General features: G+C 45.9%; 1 protein-coding gene across 2 annotated transcripts in view; it reads left to right on the top strand.

The window, feature by feature from the left end:
* Positions 1-15,273, top strand: part of PLA2G4A (phospholipase A2 group IVA) — a 67,532-nt gene that overhangs the window by 16,613 nt on the left and 35,646 nt on the right. Inside the window, exons 1-3 of one of the 2 annotated variants that reach the window (XM_050307251.1) lie at positions 50-95; positions 4,483-4,564; positions 14,432-14,580. In XM_050307251.1, coding sequence (XP_050163208.1) covers positions 4,561-4,564; positions 14,432-14,580 — 153 coding nt within the window. In that variant the 5' untranslated portion in view covers positions 50-95; positions 4,483-4,560. Of the gene's footprint in view, positions 1-49; positions 96-4,482; positions 4,565-14,431; positions 14,581-15,273 lie in introns of those variants that run through there. The other variant, XM_050307250.1, reaches the window with a different exon arrangement.

The following is a 15,273-nucleotide window of genomic DNA, read 5'->3' as shown; positions in this document are numbered from 1 at the left end:
GAGCTGTGTTCTGTGACTCAGCATTCTGGAATACACAGATGTGATACTGGATCCGTGTAAATTCCTCCTCGGTGGCAAGTCCGGAAAGTTTGTAGGTACAAACCCGCCCGTGTTACGGGAGACTTTGGTGTGAGGTTGTTGGGAAGGGGATGGTGTTTGTGTGCTCACAAATATGTGAAAGATGTGAAATATGTTAAAGGGAGGAGAGCAGATAATTAGGGAAATTTTACTGGGAGGAAAGCAAGCAAAGGTGAGGGAGGAACAGAGGAGGCAGGGGGAGGAGTTAGGAGGGATGGAAAGGTGGGTGAGAGCAGGAGATGCTGAATCGTGACTGGGCAGGATACTTGGAATCCCAGAACGTGCTCAGTTGGAAGGGACCCACAGGGATCACCAGGTCCAACTCCTGGCCCTGCTCAGGCTCATCCCCAAGAGTCACACCATGTGCCTTGAGAGGATCATCCCAACCCCCCTGCAGCTCTGGCAGCCTTGGGGCCGTGCCCACTGCCCTGGGGAGCCTGGTCAGTGCCCAGCTGGGCGAAAACCAGTACTGAACCAGTAGAGTGAATAATACTGTCCACAGGAGTCCCATAATTTACAAACCCCGTGCTCAGGGAGGGCAGGTTGAAAACTTTTCTCTCCTTTCTTCTCTAAATTCGTGGGCAAAGAGGAAGTGAGATGACAGGCACCTGTAAGGCGAGGCCACTGTGGCTGATAGCTTTGAGATTTTTAAATTCATCGAATCCCAGGATGGTTTGGGTTGGAAGGGACCTTAAAGCCCATCTCATTCCAACCCCTGCCACGGGCAGGGACACCTTCCACTAGAATTAAGTGTGAGCTTTTGAAATTTGTAACCTGTTGTCGATTTTTAAAGGAATGCAGATGTTGCTCCACTCAGTGTTGCAACGTTTAAGTGATTTATTTACCATCCTCTGTTTTTCAGAAGTACTTGAGGAGTTGGCAATGTACAGATTTTTATCAAGATTTAAGGTGAACATAAGTCACTTGAGAAAATGCAGCTTAGTCATCTAAAGCAGCAAGGGCTGGATTTGTAGGGGTATTCAGAGTCAATACATTTCTTGTGATGTTTCCAGGGGGGCATCTGACGTCTTCAGAACTCACTCCAAAACCTAAGCAAAAAATGCTTCTGAAACGTGGACATTTAGTCCTTTTAATCCCCTTAGAAACTGGATCCTAAGTGGAAAATTGTCTTTATTTCCCATTGCACTTAAGTTGCGTGAAAAACGTTTATTTTGGTGTAAGAAGAGATCTGGACTTTGGAGCTTCCTGTGTTGTTTTCTTTTTAAAAAGAGGGAGATGGTTTATTTTAGGAGCTACAAATTTCTTCCAAGTGTGTGGTTATGGCCAAATATTAATAACTCTTTATAATCCTCAGTGTGAGGAATGGGGAAAGGAGAGAATGTTTTCCAGTTTTGCCAGGCCTCTGTGTACTTGCATTCCTTTCAGAGGATCCCAGATCTTTAACGGGGCTCAGCTTTCCTGGCGGTACAACAGCTGGAATGGTGGGGGTTGCTGTTTCAGTCAATAAAAAAGCAGTATAACTGTTTAGCAAAACAGTTATTGATGTGTAATAGAAATAGTGACGATCTCTGTCCTGCTGGAATGAGAATGCATTGGTAAGTGGTGGCTTGCTGGTTGGCATTTTACTTAGGCATATAAATTTCATGAGTAGGACTGGGAGATGCAAGAAAATGACTTTTCAGAGTGCCTTTTGTCAGGGAGTGTCGTGTAGGCTCCTCATTTTCCACCGAGGACCAGAATTGCACCTGGATTTCATGTATCAGCTGAGGGCTGAATGCAGCACACCCATGTCCCATCCTGCCACTTAATTAGAACTCCATCCTCCTCCTCCTCCTCCTCGTTGCTAAATGCTTGGTGATCTCTGATTTGTGGTCTCCAGTGAGGACAAGCCCTTTCTTAAGAGCTGGGGAGAAAGGAGAAGGGTGGTGTGTTTGTACTTTGGGCTGTTTTCTTTTAATTACAGGGTTGTATGTGGCAAAGGAAATACATCAGTCTGTGAACAAACCGAGGCCAGTGCCGGGTTGTGAAACCAACCCTCCATCAACCTGACGTGTGTGTGAAGGTGGCCCACGCTGATAAAGCAGCTCTGGGTGTTTTTAAGCAGCAAACTGAAAACAGGGGACAGCGAGAGCTGTTAGCTTTGGGAGATTCACAGCTTGTAAAAATTCTTGGAGCAGGATGAATGACAGAACTTCACATAACTGTGTTCACACAGAACCAGCTCTCCCCAGATAGCCACTGAAATCCCCATTTACCCTGCTGGCATGGAAAACTCTGGGATTTTTTTTTGCCCTGTGGCAGAGGCAGACATTTATTCACAGAGAATTCACATCCTCCTTCCCGTTCATCCATGCACTCTGGGAAGCTGCAGAAGGTGATGGATGCTGTGGAATCCTGGGCACGTCTTCGTGCCAGCACAGCCCAGGCTGTTCAGTAGCTGTTGGTTCCTCCAGCTGTGGGTTCCCACACCTAAACCCTTTCTTTTGGGTTTGGTGCTTCCGAGGTGAGCAAAGATTCCACTGGGAGGATCAGGCACAGCTGAATTCCACTTTTCCTGTGGTGGGTGAACCACTGAACCAATGACGGTTTCAGTGCACCACTTGTAGGGTAATAGCTGGCACTGCCACGGTTCCCCCTGCCTGCTGCCTTGTTCCTTGATCCAGACAAGCCCTGCAGCTGGCAGGGGAGGAATCCTGGAGCTGAGCTGTGCTGGGCACGCAGTCATGGATGGAGCCTCCAGCTGTCACAACACGGGGTGATTGCAGCCAGAGGAAGCTGCAACCTGCAGTGTCTGGGTCAGGCAGTGATGCAGTGGACCCATCCCTTGGCATCACTGTGGGCAGTCTTTCCTGGATGCTTTGCCCTGGGAATGTGGCTGTGCTTTCACAGACCTCAGGACTGTGGAGGGATTGGTGTTGGTATCGATTCAGTTGCTTTTTAATGTATCCTGACTCCACTATTAAACACTCACAAGCCACTTTTGGCATCTCTGGTTGGCTTTGGCTTTTTCAGTTTATTTTGAGGAAATGATATGTAAGATACCTATAAGATACTATTTTTTTAATTTGTGTTAGAGGGGTCCAGTTTGGTTCTAGACTCTGTGGGTGAGTTGTAGATGAGAAATAAGGAGGCTGGGCTGGAACAACCAGTTTTGAAAAAAACAAAGTGTCCGGATGAAAACATAGCAAGAAAGCACCGGGCACAGCCTGAAAAGCATGTCCCATACCAGGGGGATTGTTTATGGTTTTAAATAAATTCCAGTGAATTTCCTGATTCTGGTCTTTCTCCCTTTTCCCTCTGGTTGGAACATGTTGTAAGACCTTTGATACTTGGCTAGTTGTTTTGGTCCCAGTGACTGATGTGCCATGTACATCACAAAGTTAATAGGGGGTGAGGGAAAGGTGGAAAATATCCCTGTTTCAGTGCTGGAAGTGCAAACCTGAGGGGTGTTGTAGCAGGGTGTGAGTCAGTGTCTGGGCACTGTGGGCAGCCAGACAGCCTGAGTGTCCCAAAGACGGGCTTTTAGGACAGCAGTGTGGGTGTAAGGGCTGAGAGGGAACTGTGGGAGACCTGCTCCTGCCTTCAGCACATCAGACAGACCCACCATCTCTGTGCTCTGGCCCTGGAAAGGTGCTGTTGTTCTTGTCTGCCCTGCAGTGTGCACTGCTCATTCTCAGAGCTGCTCAAACTTACTGCTATGTAGATAAAGCAACAGCAGATGTGAGTTGGTGACCTTTTTTTTTTAATTAAATTTTTTTACTTTTTGTTTCTTAACTTCACATCTTTTCCTACTTCCCTGGTTTGTTCAGGAGGGACCTGCTCCTGCTGTGTGCTCGGGCTTTGCAGGAAACAGGAACCCCCAGAAACCGCATGAAACTTGCTGGGGAATGTTTTAGCAGCTGGGTTTTCACCTTCCTTACATTGTCCTGGGGATGCTTTCACACCGAATACTGATGTGTGCTAAAAGGTACACTCCAGGCATGGCTCACTCTGTCCCCTGCACGGGCAGTATGCTTTTATCTGCTCCACAACACACACTGGAAGCAGTGCCTCCTGTTCTTCGTACCAGGGGAAGGTAATTACACAGACGATCTGTAAAATAACCCCTTTTTATTTTTTCCTTGCCGTATCCAGCTGCCCCCGACTGACTAAATGCCTCGGAGCGGGTTGTGTGGAGAGGAGGAGTGTTGTTCATTGAGATGAGTAGGTGTGGCTGCAGGAAAATCCAGCAGCCCCAGTGCAAGGTCTGACCTCCCAGGAAAGCTGCAGGGCGCAGCTCAGCTTTGAGATGCTCTATCCAGTATGAGCTTCCCTTACGTTTTGCCTGGGTGATTCCCCTCTCTCTGTTCTTGGACAAAATGAGACCTGTTTCATAGATGGTTTTTTTTTTGTTGTTTGTTGTTGTTCTGGAGCTTAATCACCTCTTAACTCTCTGACTTGCAGGTGGAGCACCAGTACTCACACATATTCACTGTGACAGTAAGGAAAGCCACAAATGTCACCAAGGGAGCCATTGGTGACATGCGTGAGTATTTCTCTTTCTATTTTCCCTTTCTCCCCCCAGCCCGTTGCCGTAGGCAGGGGGAGGTGATGACACATCCAGCTTGCCGAGTGTTAAGTGGTTGTTCCTGGGCTGGGGGTGGTTTTTTGTCTGTCTGGTTAAAGAGCCAGGGCAGTGTCCCCGTGTCATCGCTCACTCTCACTCAGACAGCAGAGTTGCCGCTCCTTCTTTCCACTGATCCAGGAGAGCTGAGTGACTTGTAAACCATTTGCCTACAACAAGCAACACCTACAATTAGCTTTTTGGCTGGCTGTGTGAGTCCAGTGGAGCTGGCAGTTGCTGCTGCCTCAGAAGGCTGTGGTTTGCCGGTGGGAACACGTCAAAGGAGAGGAGCCCCAGAGCTCTGCTGAGTCAGTGCAGTAAGGAGAAAAAAATAAAAACCAACCCAGAATGGGTCAGCAGATCTTGTGGTGGGGAGATACATGACACCAGCACTTCTTCCTCTTTCTGTGAGGCTGCTGGGCTGTGCAGCTGAACAGGAAACCACCAGGAAGAACGGCCCATGAAAACTCTGCTCTGCTCTAAAGGGGGGGAAGAGGGAGAGAATATTGGCTGAATCTGCAGAAAGAATATTCCCACTTCCTCAGGTCCAACTGCCCTGCTGCCAGGTCATCCCTGCCTTTCCCTGGGCAGAGCCTGGCATAGCCCAGGGCTGGGGTTGGGCTTTCCAATTCCTGCTCTGACACTCAGCTTTGCTTCAGTGGGTTAACAGTGAGTTTGCAGGATGAAAGTTTACTGTTGACAGTAAAACTGGGGGGAGGACACTTGGAAAGGGAATGTCCAAGAGCTCTGAGTATGAGGGGAGAGAGGGGAGCCCTGGTGAAGGGAAAAAGAGGGAACTGGGCATCTATTAAACATCTCCTGTGGGGCAAAGGATAGAACACGCAGAGAAGATGCAGTGGGATGTGTATATTTATATTTATATAATCTTTATACAAAAAAGCTCAGGAGAAGTGCTGGAAGGGTGGAACAAGGAGCCTGCAGGTTTGTGTGTGTGAGAAGATGGAAAACACAAGTTCTCAGTCTCTTTTGTGAGACAGTGTGGGGAACATGGGAAGGGAATAAAGGAGGTTGAAGAGGGGACCCCATGATATGATATGATATGATATGATATTAAAGGGAGTGGAGAAAGGGTGAAGAAAGCCAGAATACCATGGCATTTTTGTCCACCATATTCCTGTAGAATAAATTCCAAGTGCAATCCATCAATGTAACTTTTTTTTTTTCCAAAAACTCACCCTCTTATCTTTGCAAATCACCCAAACCAAAAAGCTGCTCAGGAAGAACATTTTATTTTGACAAAACTTGTCAGAACTAAGGGCCACAGAAACCTGCTTGGTTTCCTGTCTGAGGCAGCTCCCAGAGCTCTGTAGCCTGGGGCATCTCTGAGGGAGCTTCCAAGTTCCTGGGGCTGGTTCTTGGAGTCCTGGCAAATCCCCCAGAGTGTGAGAAACAGATCACTGTGTCTGTTTTTATTTTGGGAAAGCGAACAGTGCTTTTGTTTCCTGTGTGTATACAAAGCTTGGTGTGTTGGAACCTGGGAGCTCTTTGATCAGATCAGTGATCGTGATAATTACTGAGGAGAGATGCTTGAAGCTGTGAATATATCTATATCTATATATATTTTAATTTGATTTGCCAAACCTTGAACTTGTGGAAGGAATTTCTGAACTTGTCTCAAGGACAGGAATCACTACCAGGAAGGGTGGCTGTGACGTGGTTGGGGTGGATACCTGAATACCCTTCATGGACACTGTCCCATTATGGACCCTACTAAGCTGTTGGCTCTTCTGGTGGATTGCCCCTGATTTTTCCTGCTGTTGTTGTTCTGGGGTCAAGAGAGTTAATTTTACATTGTGGTGGTGATGGAGGCCTGGGGGAACATGAGAGATTTTGTGTAATGTTTTGCTGTTTTTTTTGCCATATCAGTTTTTACAGGACTTGCTCTGAAAAATCTGGGTCAGTCTAAGTTTATTAAATATGCTGAAGGACCTTGTGTGATATTTTCATTTTAAGGCTCTGAACTCTGCCCCTGCTTAAGGAGTTTTAGCTGGTGTAGATGGGCATGGAGCCCTGAGTTCTATCTCTTTGAGCCCTGGCAATATTTTAAGCGTGTTATTCAAGATTTATTGAGCTCTTTGTTAATGGGGAGTGTAAATGGTTGTGTCCTCCTTAAACCCAGGTCACAGGTGCCCACTACACTGTAGCTTCCACAGGCAGTGTGTTTCCATGAGTGAACAGGTCACACAGGCAGCTCTGCTGATTCAAGACTTATTTTTAGTGCCTTGGCTGATCTGGGTGGTGGAGCAGCAGAGAAAGCTGGAGCTGGGATAGCCTCCAGCCCTCTCTGTTTGGCTGTGATTTCCCACTGTGTCTGGGAGTTAACATTTTTGTGAGGTGATCTGACAGAGACAAGCAACCAGATCTGCATCTTGGTCATCCCAGGATCTGAGTAGCTGAGCTGCAGTAGCTGCTGTTGTTACTCACTGACAGAGCACATCAAAATAAACCAAAATGGCAATAATTGCATAACAGAAATTTTCCATCCAGCTGCTTTTCCTACGTGAAGGAAGTTAGTGTGCTTTGACCAGTTTGTCATTCTGGGAATGCAGAACGTGTGGGGATGATAGATGAGCTTTACTGTAAGAACTCATCACCCAGCATGGTTGGGAGGGGGCAAAAGAAGTCAGAGAGCAGACCCTCCTTCCAGCAGCTCATTCAAATTCTTTCTTATTTCAGGTATCTGCCCATTTACTGTTGCCTTAATGTAGAAGTATTTTCTTTACTCATTTAACCTGCTTTGATTTTTGGTGTCTCTGGTCAAGGGGATTATCTCAGTCCAGAATATCATCCCATCAACATCCAGGTGATGCAGCTTTACACAGATTTAGATTCTGGTGTAGTGACTGCTCTGTTCACTGTGCTCAGCTCTTTGGCTGCCTCTTTTACAGGCTGGAAGATTTAGGAGCTGAGTAACTGCAGCAGATGTTGGAAAACATCTGGCCTCTGCTCTAGTGTGTTCCTATATAGTAGATGTTTAGTTTTGAGTCTGCTCAGATGCCACCCAAACTGCAGAGCCTTTCCTTTCCTCCAGGACAGCACAAGGACTTGCAGAAAAATGGCCAGAATCCCAAACTGCAATACTGTGGAAGAGAAATGCTTGCAAACTGGTTCTTCTTTCCACAGCATCTCGCCCCTTCTGGATTTTCAGGGAGCTTGTGGAAAATTTGGTCAAAGGAAGCACTGTAAAATTTGTCTTGTATCTTTAACGATCCATTTCAGGATAATGGCTTTCAAAACAGATGGAAGCATCTACAGAGGGAACCAGTTTTATGACTCTGCTCTTAATGATTGCTAATCTTGCTTAATCCTGTTTTGGTTTTGCAGCTTTTACTGTGCTTCAACTACTTCTGATGCTTTGATAATGAACAGTTGTAATTCTGGGCCATTTTAAAGAGGGGGAAAAATCTTTTCTCAAGAAAGTTTAAAGTCTGATAGCTTGGGACACTGGTTTAGCTTCTCTCCCAGTTGCTGTCTTCCCTGTTGGAATAAAAGATGCATTTCCATTGCAGCTAGGCTGAAGTGGTGTGGTGTCAGCCACTGGTGTGGCTGTTCACCATCAGCCACATCAGCCAGCACTCCGGAGGTTGGACCTGGCCTCGTTAAATCTGGAGTCACAGCAGTCTAGAGCAGCCTGGGTGGGTTGTGCAGGGTTTTAAACCTGGCCTGCAGTGGGAGGCATTGGAGGTTTGCCTGCTTGCATTAGAGCTGGTGTTACAGCAGCTCATCCAGGACTCATCCAGCTGTTCCCAGGATCACAGCTGGCTGGTCCTGCCCCCTGGCTTAGATAGGATTCCTGGGGAAGTGTCATCAGATAAGGCTCTTCCTGCAAGGCCCTGGGGTGGGTTCTGATTTTTGCAAGGGATTTGCAAGAGGAAAACAAGTCAGACTCCTTCCCTTTTCCAGCCCAACAGCCTGGGAAAAGTAGGTCAGAGTTGGCCAATCCTGCACATCCCACAAGCTGCACGTGCAGGTTTGGTGGCCAGGAGCCATGAGGTTTGAGCCTTCTGACAGCCCCTGTGCTGGCCCTGCTGTTTGCCACGTCCTGGGGTGCTCTGAGCTCCACCACTGACCACAGCAGGTGCCTCTGGATCGGGAGCCAGGGCTGGTACTGGAATGTGTATCCATGGAAGATGTGGGTCGTAAAAACTGAATGATGCCGCTGACAAGAGGTGTCCACTGCAGATCTCAGGGGGATCACTGAGACAACGGAGTGCCAGCTTTGTTTCCTTCCCAGCATTCTTTCCCTGAGTAGGGTTAGCCAGTGCTGCAGGAGGACAGTCATGCTGGGAACAGGTCTGTGTGTTCCCCAGTGAGCCTGTTCTTAGCTCGGGTTCTGCTCCAGTCAGGACAGCTCCAGGTTTCAAAAATGTTCCTTGTAATTGTCTGAATTAAAAAGTCAAGGGAAGAAGCTCTTCTCTGTCAAAGGCCCTGAGGCTGCACTTCATCAATACAGTGAGTCAAGCTCTAGGGCTGCTGGTAGAGACCCAAAACCTCTAAAACCTCCTGATACCAAACACAGACCCAGTGTAAACTTGTTGTGTGGATTCAGAGAACGTTGCCAGTGTAAATTTGTGTTAGCAGACTTCATGCCAGACTAGGAATAATCTATACTCCATCAGCTAACATAAATCTGGACCAAAAGTCTTTTTGTGGCTTGGGAGTAATTTAGCAGGAATGTGATGATATGCCTAAACCCTCTGATGATCCCTGTGCAGGTCTGGCATTGCTGTGGACCCACAGCTGGAGCTGAGCCAGGCCACCTTCTCCCCACGTGTCTCTGGTGGTATAGAGTGAGGTGTTTCACTGAGAACTAGGCACTTAAATTAATTAAAAACCCCCAAACCCCTTAGTTTCTGGCACACTTCTAGAAAAATGCTATTTTTCTCTGGCCTGTTGCAAGATTAGTGTTTCAGTCACTTCTCGCTATCTGTCTGCAAAGAGAATAAAAATAATGTAGAGAAAGGAATATAATACTGCTCTTGGCACTTGTACAAATGTGGTTTGACCCTATGCAGCATTCAGCTGACTTGTTTGGGGTTTTCTGTGCTGGGAGTTCAGTTCTGCCCTTCACTGAAGTAATACCAGAGCTGAAAAGCACTGTAATAAAAGGCACTACTAATTTTTAATGGATGTGTTACCTAATCCCAGGATTTCTCATGGCAGAGCTGCTTCACTTGGAGTCACCTTCCGCTCACGAAATCTCCCCCTGCATCATCCCCTTTGCAAAATCCCCAAAGCCAAAGGCTTGGCATTCCCTGTCATACCTGAGACACAGGCAGTAAATAACCCATCACCTCCTCTGGAGCCTCTCAGCTGTCTGCTCCTTGAGAATGGGGGGCCTGCTGCTGGACCCTGGGTGGGATCTTGGGGCTTCCCACTCCTTCTTTCCCATTTGATAAATGAATTAATTATCAATTACTGGTGCCTGTGTTCTCCTGAACACTGGAGACATCTTTTTCAGATCTTTGTTGGCCTCTCCTTTCTGTGGAGTGGAACAGAGCAAGGCTAAGCCAAATCTGATAACTCATTTATTTGTTCATGTGGTTTTTGGGAAATGCTAATTATTGGTATTGACAGTTACTGATAAGTACCATTTTTAAGAATTCCTTTTTTAAAACTGGAAACATGAAGCTGAAACATGATTTTAAAATTCATTCCGTTTTCACCTGACCGTGGCAGAGAGACCAACTCGCATTTTCAAGCCCCTGTGAAGCATCTTGTCCAGTGAGCCCTGCAAAATTCCCTATTTGAATAGCAATTCAGTTGTTATTCGGCTTCCTCCCCCTTGGAAGAGGGAGAGGTCGTCCAGCAATTCCCAATATTAGCCTGGCCTCAGTCAGGCTGCTCAGCTGCAATGTGATTTTTGTGCTAAACAAGTGGAACTGTAATGCAGGAAGCCAAAAAAAAAGGTGGAAAATAGACAAAGATAGTCATTTGGGACCTAGTGAGGTTTTATGAATGGGATTGCACTTAAAGGTTATTACCATTTTTTGTATATATATATATATATATACACATCCCAATATTATACATAATTGGTATATTGTATTAGTGTTGTATAATGTATATGGTAACTGGTATATATGTAATAACCCATACCAATATAAAACATATTTTCATATATTAATTATAATAACGGTTAACCAGAAAGCAAAATTCTCCAATCAACCAAACAAACACACTTCTTTAAGGAAGTTCTGCCATAGGCTTGCTGGAATATTCCCATAATTGCTTTAAAATGGTATCTGGAGATCATGGGACCAGAAAACCTGGCTCCAGATGAAGTTTCTGTAGTGGTGGTGCATATATGAAGTGAAGTTAGTTAGTGCAGTTTTACTGGATATCCATTGGGATCACAAGTGTTTATGGTGTGCTGATGTGGAAAAAGGGTCAAGTCCTTATGGCGTGGAATCTTTTACAGCAAAACAGACTTTGAGGTACTTGAACTTTGCTTTTCTTTTGGCTTTTGATGGACAAATGAGACAAATTTTAATGTGTGACGGTATTGGCTTCATCTTTGGTATTTTATATTTGAACAGGCTTTCTACAGTTTCTTTATGTTTGTTATGCTGTTGAAATAATTGAAATGACTGAAACATAAATTATATATCCGAAATATTAATTATATTAATATAGGGGCCTGCTGACAGTCATCTCATCAAATTATTAGCATAAGATCAAATGCTTTCCAGTCAGTGTAGGAAATTTTACAGGTTTCTTTAATAGACAGACTGTTAAACCATTAGTCATGTTTTAATGTGAGAGTGTTTGACCCTAATTACTGTCCACTGTGTGTTTCACCTGGTGATTCAGAGTGGAACTTAAAGGGAGAATCCTACAGCAATTACTTAACCAGGAGATAAATCAAGCAAGGCAAAGTCATGGAATCCTTGCTTTCTGCCTCTCAGCCGTTTCCTAAGCTGTTTGAAATAGCAGTTTGCATTCTGACTCTGCTTTTGTTGTTGGAAACCTCCATTCAGCCCCTGGAGGATGCTGTAAATTGACATTATTATGGATGTTTTGCTGATGAGCTTTAGGGTATGTACAGCAATCAGCTGCTGATTGCAGGACCCTCGGTTGGCAGCAGTGCTGGAACTCTTAGGTCCATTTTTGGGTGTGCAGGTGGGGTTTTAGATACCGAATTGTCAGTTCAGATGGATTTATTCCTGGGAAATCCCTCTGGTTTCCCCTGTCCCAGTCTTCCCTGTGCTGTTCCCTCTGAAGCTCTCCAGGGGCACTGTGACATTCAGGTGCAATTACTGTAAATAGCCAGAAAGTGCCAGGAAAGGAGGGATATGGAATTATCTCCTCTTGTGGCCACTGGAAATCCTTCAATCTAACATTGGGATGCTGTGGCAGAGGAGTCACAGGGAGAGCACTTGTGTCAGGATCAACCTGGAGCAAAGCTGAGTGTACAAACCCCTCATTTTCCTCAGAAGTGCCCTGAGGAACAAAGACAGATCCTTACATGTTGTTGATTTTAAACCTGGGGTTCTATTTCAGGTACTGGAGCTGTTAAAAAAAAAAAGCAGTTCCCTGACAGAGTTGTCTCTACATAGAATTGTTAAGGTGGGAAAAGACCTTTAAGATCATCAAGTCCAGATATAGATAATTCTCAGGTATAGATAATTCTCTTGTCTTGATTAAACTCACAAAGCATCAGCTTTTGACCCATTAACCATAAAGATGCTTCCTTTTAAAATCAATTTATGGGTAACAGTGTTCTAGAATCTAAAGAGGCTCCAGGAGGGCTGGAGAGGGACTTGGGACAAGACCTGAAGTGACAGGACAAGGGGAATGGCTTCCCACTGCCAGAGGGCAGGGAGAGATGGGATAGTGGGAAGGAATTGTTGACTGTGAGGGTGGGCAGGCCCTGGCACAGGGTGCCCAGAGAAGCTGTGGCTGCCCCTGGATCCCTGGGAGTGTCCCAGGCCAGGTTGGACGGGGCTTGGAGCATCCTGGGCTGGTGGGAGGTGTCCCTGCCCAGGGCAGGGGGTGGGAATGGATGAGCTTTATGGTCCCTTCCCACCCAAACCATCCTGGGATTCTGTGATAACATCAGTAACCAAGCTGTTTTTACTCACATTTTCAGATAAGGTTTTCTTAACATTCCATGGCAAATCAATTGGCAAATGCCCAAGCAGGAATAAAAGCATCCATGGAAAAGGGCACACACTGACTGTTCAATCTGCCTTTGATAACTTTAATGTTTTGAAATACATGAAGTGAACTTTTCTGTTACTTGCCAGGTTGCTGGGAACTACTTTTTGGTCCCCATCCAATAATAAGGATTAAGATTTTGATTAATATAGCTTTTAGCAATATCTTAATCACAGCATGCAGCGTTCCATTGTATTTTCTCTTCATCTGAAGAAGGAAGTTACAAAAGAATAGATTTTAATTTTCTCTACTGAAAATAGCTCAAAATGAACTTTGAAACATGAAAGGGCAGATGATTAAATCTTTGCCTTGGGTTAAAAGCTAATAAAGGCATGGAGGTGAGGGGGTGGCTTGTCAGTGCTGAGCTACCCCGGCTGACTTTCCTAAGTTTAGTTGTTCTCTGCCTCAGGTTTAGCCTGGTAGGAAGTCAGTAATGGCATCTCTGTGCCAGAGGTTTGAGGTTTCCATGTGTTTGGGGGTTTTGAATATGGAGAGGAAACCATTTGGTGATTGTATTTACAAGAAAAGGATTTTTATAACATAAGGCTGATCCTATAATGACATGAAAAACTGAAGGGAGAGGGATGTTTTGCCCAGAACTCTGTTCAACACTGTGATTTTGGTAAAAAACCAAGTTTTTGTAGGGCAGTTCAATCTCTTGGCAGAACAAGTCTGTGCGACCAGCAGCAATTGGCTAATTAAACTCCTTGAGAAATTTAATTAGAATAAAATTGAATAGAATTTGCCTGGGTGCATATTCCAGACCTCCTGAGTGATTTCAAAAAGCCCTTTTTTTGGTTGTGTGGTTGTGGGTTTCCCCCCAAAGACAGTTGATTTGATTTGAAATCTGAGCAGTGTTTTAGAAAAATCTACCGTGAAGGACATCGTGGGCCTTGGCCTAATTTGACAGGAAAAAACCCCTCATTGAAGAGAAAAAAAGTACAAGCTTTAACTCGTTGGGAAGTGGATTTTTGGGGCTGCCAGGAGCGCATTCCTTGCTCTCAGGAGTGACTGTTAATAGACACATCCGATGGGCTCTGTCAGTGTGTGCTCCTCTCCCCCAATAACTCTGCTCAGCTGTGTTGCCATATCTCTGTTTCCAGTCAGTGTTATTCCAATAGCCTGTGTAAATAAGGTCTTGGTTCTGTGGTGCTTGCAGTGGTTTCCCATCTGCACAGCTCTCCGTGTGTGGCAGCACAGGGGACTGACTGTATGCCCTCATCATTCCCAAACCAGCAGAGGGGAAAGGGGATCCCAAACTGTGCATCAAACTGCTTGTTTTCATTGCTCTGTGGAACGCTTACTTCTGTGGCACAAGCCAAAGAAATAAAAGGCTGGAAAGAGAGGAAGAGATAAAAACTTTTAAAAGCTTGCCTGGCAGATGTTTGTATATTCCCAATAAACTTGACTCAACCCTAGATTCCTGTTTCTTTTTGGGAGATTAACACCCTTGTGCCATTCCTGCTGTTACATTTATGTAACTTATAGAGCTGCACACTTTCCTGTCCCGGAGCAGGGGGTGATCTGTGGTTTCACGTGGTTGTACCAGCAGCTGTTAGAGCCCCAAGTGGAGTTTGCCCTGCCCTGAGCGTGTGTTCTGCCCTGCAGTTGACACTCCAGATCCCTACGTGGAGCTGTTCATCCCCACCGCCCCCGACTGCAGGAAGAGAACCAAACACTTCAACAACGACGTCAACCCCGTGTGGGACGAGACCTTTGAGTTCATCCTGGACCCCAACCTGGAGAACGTCCTGGAGGTAAATCCCGGTTAGCAGTGCCTGGAAAGGTGGAACACAGCAGCTTGTGCGTGTGTGGCGTCTCTTGTCTCGAGGTTCCACCTTTTTTTGTTTCAGCCATGGTGTTGTGTAAGCTGAATTATTCAAGGAGCAGCCTTGAGAGCCATCCTAAGACATGCCTGTGAGTCACCTCTTGGACTGCTCCTGAGGGATGGTGCTTACTGTTCCTCACCTCAGCCATCACTTACTGCCTGCTTCCTACACTGATCCAGCTGCTACAGACAGGGAATAGGTGGGGCTAAAGTCAAGTCTCTGCCCATTCTTTGCTTCCCCCTGAGGAGACAAAGCAAAAGTGTGGCTGTGCTGTCTCCTCCATGCCTGGAGCCCACCCAGGGCTGTTGTGGGGACCACTCCATGTGCAGGCTTGTTGGTTAAGCCACTGCTTAATCTTGGTGTGTCAAACCTTTGCAGGTTGTGTGCAGGAGATGAGTGTTACATCTGAGGATTTTACAAGTGGGCATGGCCAGCATTTCAGGTTGTCTCTGGTCCTTTGTTAGCTCTGTTCTTCGTAGGGAATGGCCCTGACACGTGCACACCGCTCTGGGGACAGGTGATGTGAGGGAATGCACGGTGGCTCCACCACAGCTCTGCAGGAAGCAGATAAAAGCCATTAAAATAATAAAAGTTCTGCCCTAAAATACAGTTCATCGTTTC

The sequence above is a fragment of the Myiozetetes cayanensis genome, unplaced genomic scaffold (assembly GCF_022539395.1).
Source record: "Myiozetetes cayanensis isolate MyiCay16 unplaced genomic scaffold, myiCay2020 scf12, whole genome shotgun sequence".
Classification (NCBI taxonomy): Eukaryota; Metazoa; Chordata; class Aves; order Passeriformes; family Tyrannidae; genus Myiozetetes; species Myiozetetes cayanensis.
This window is presented reverse-complemented; position numbering and strand designations above follow the sequence as displayed.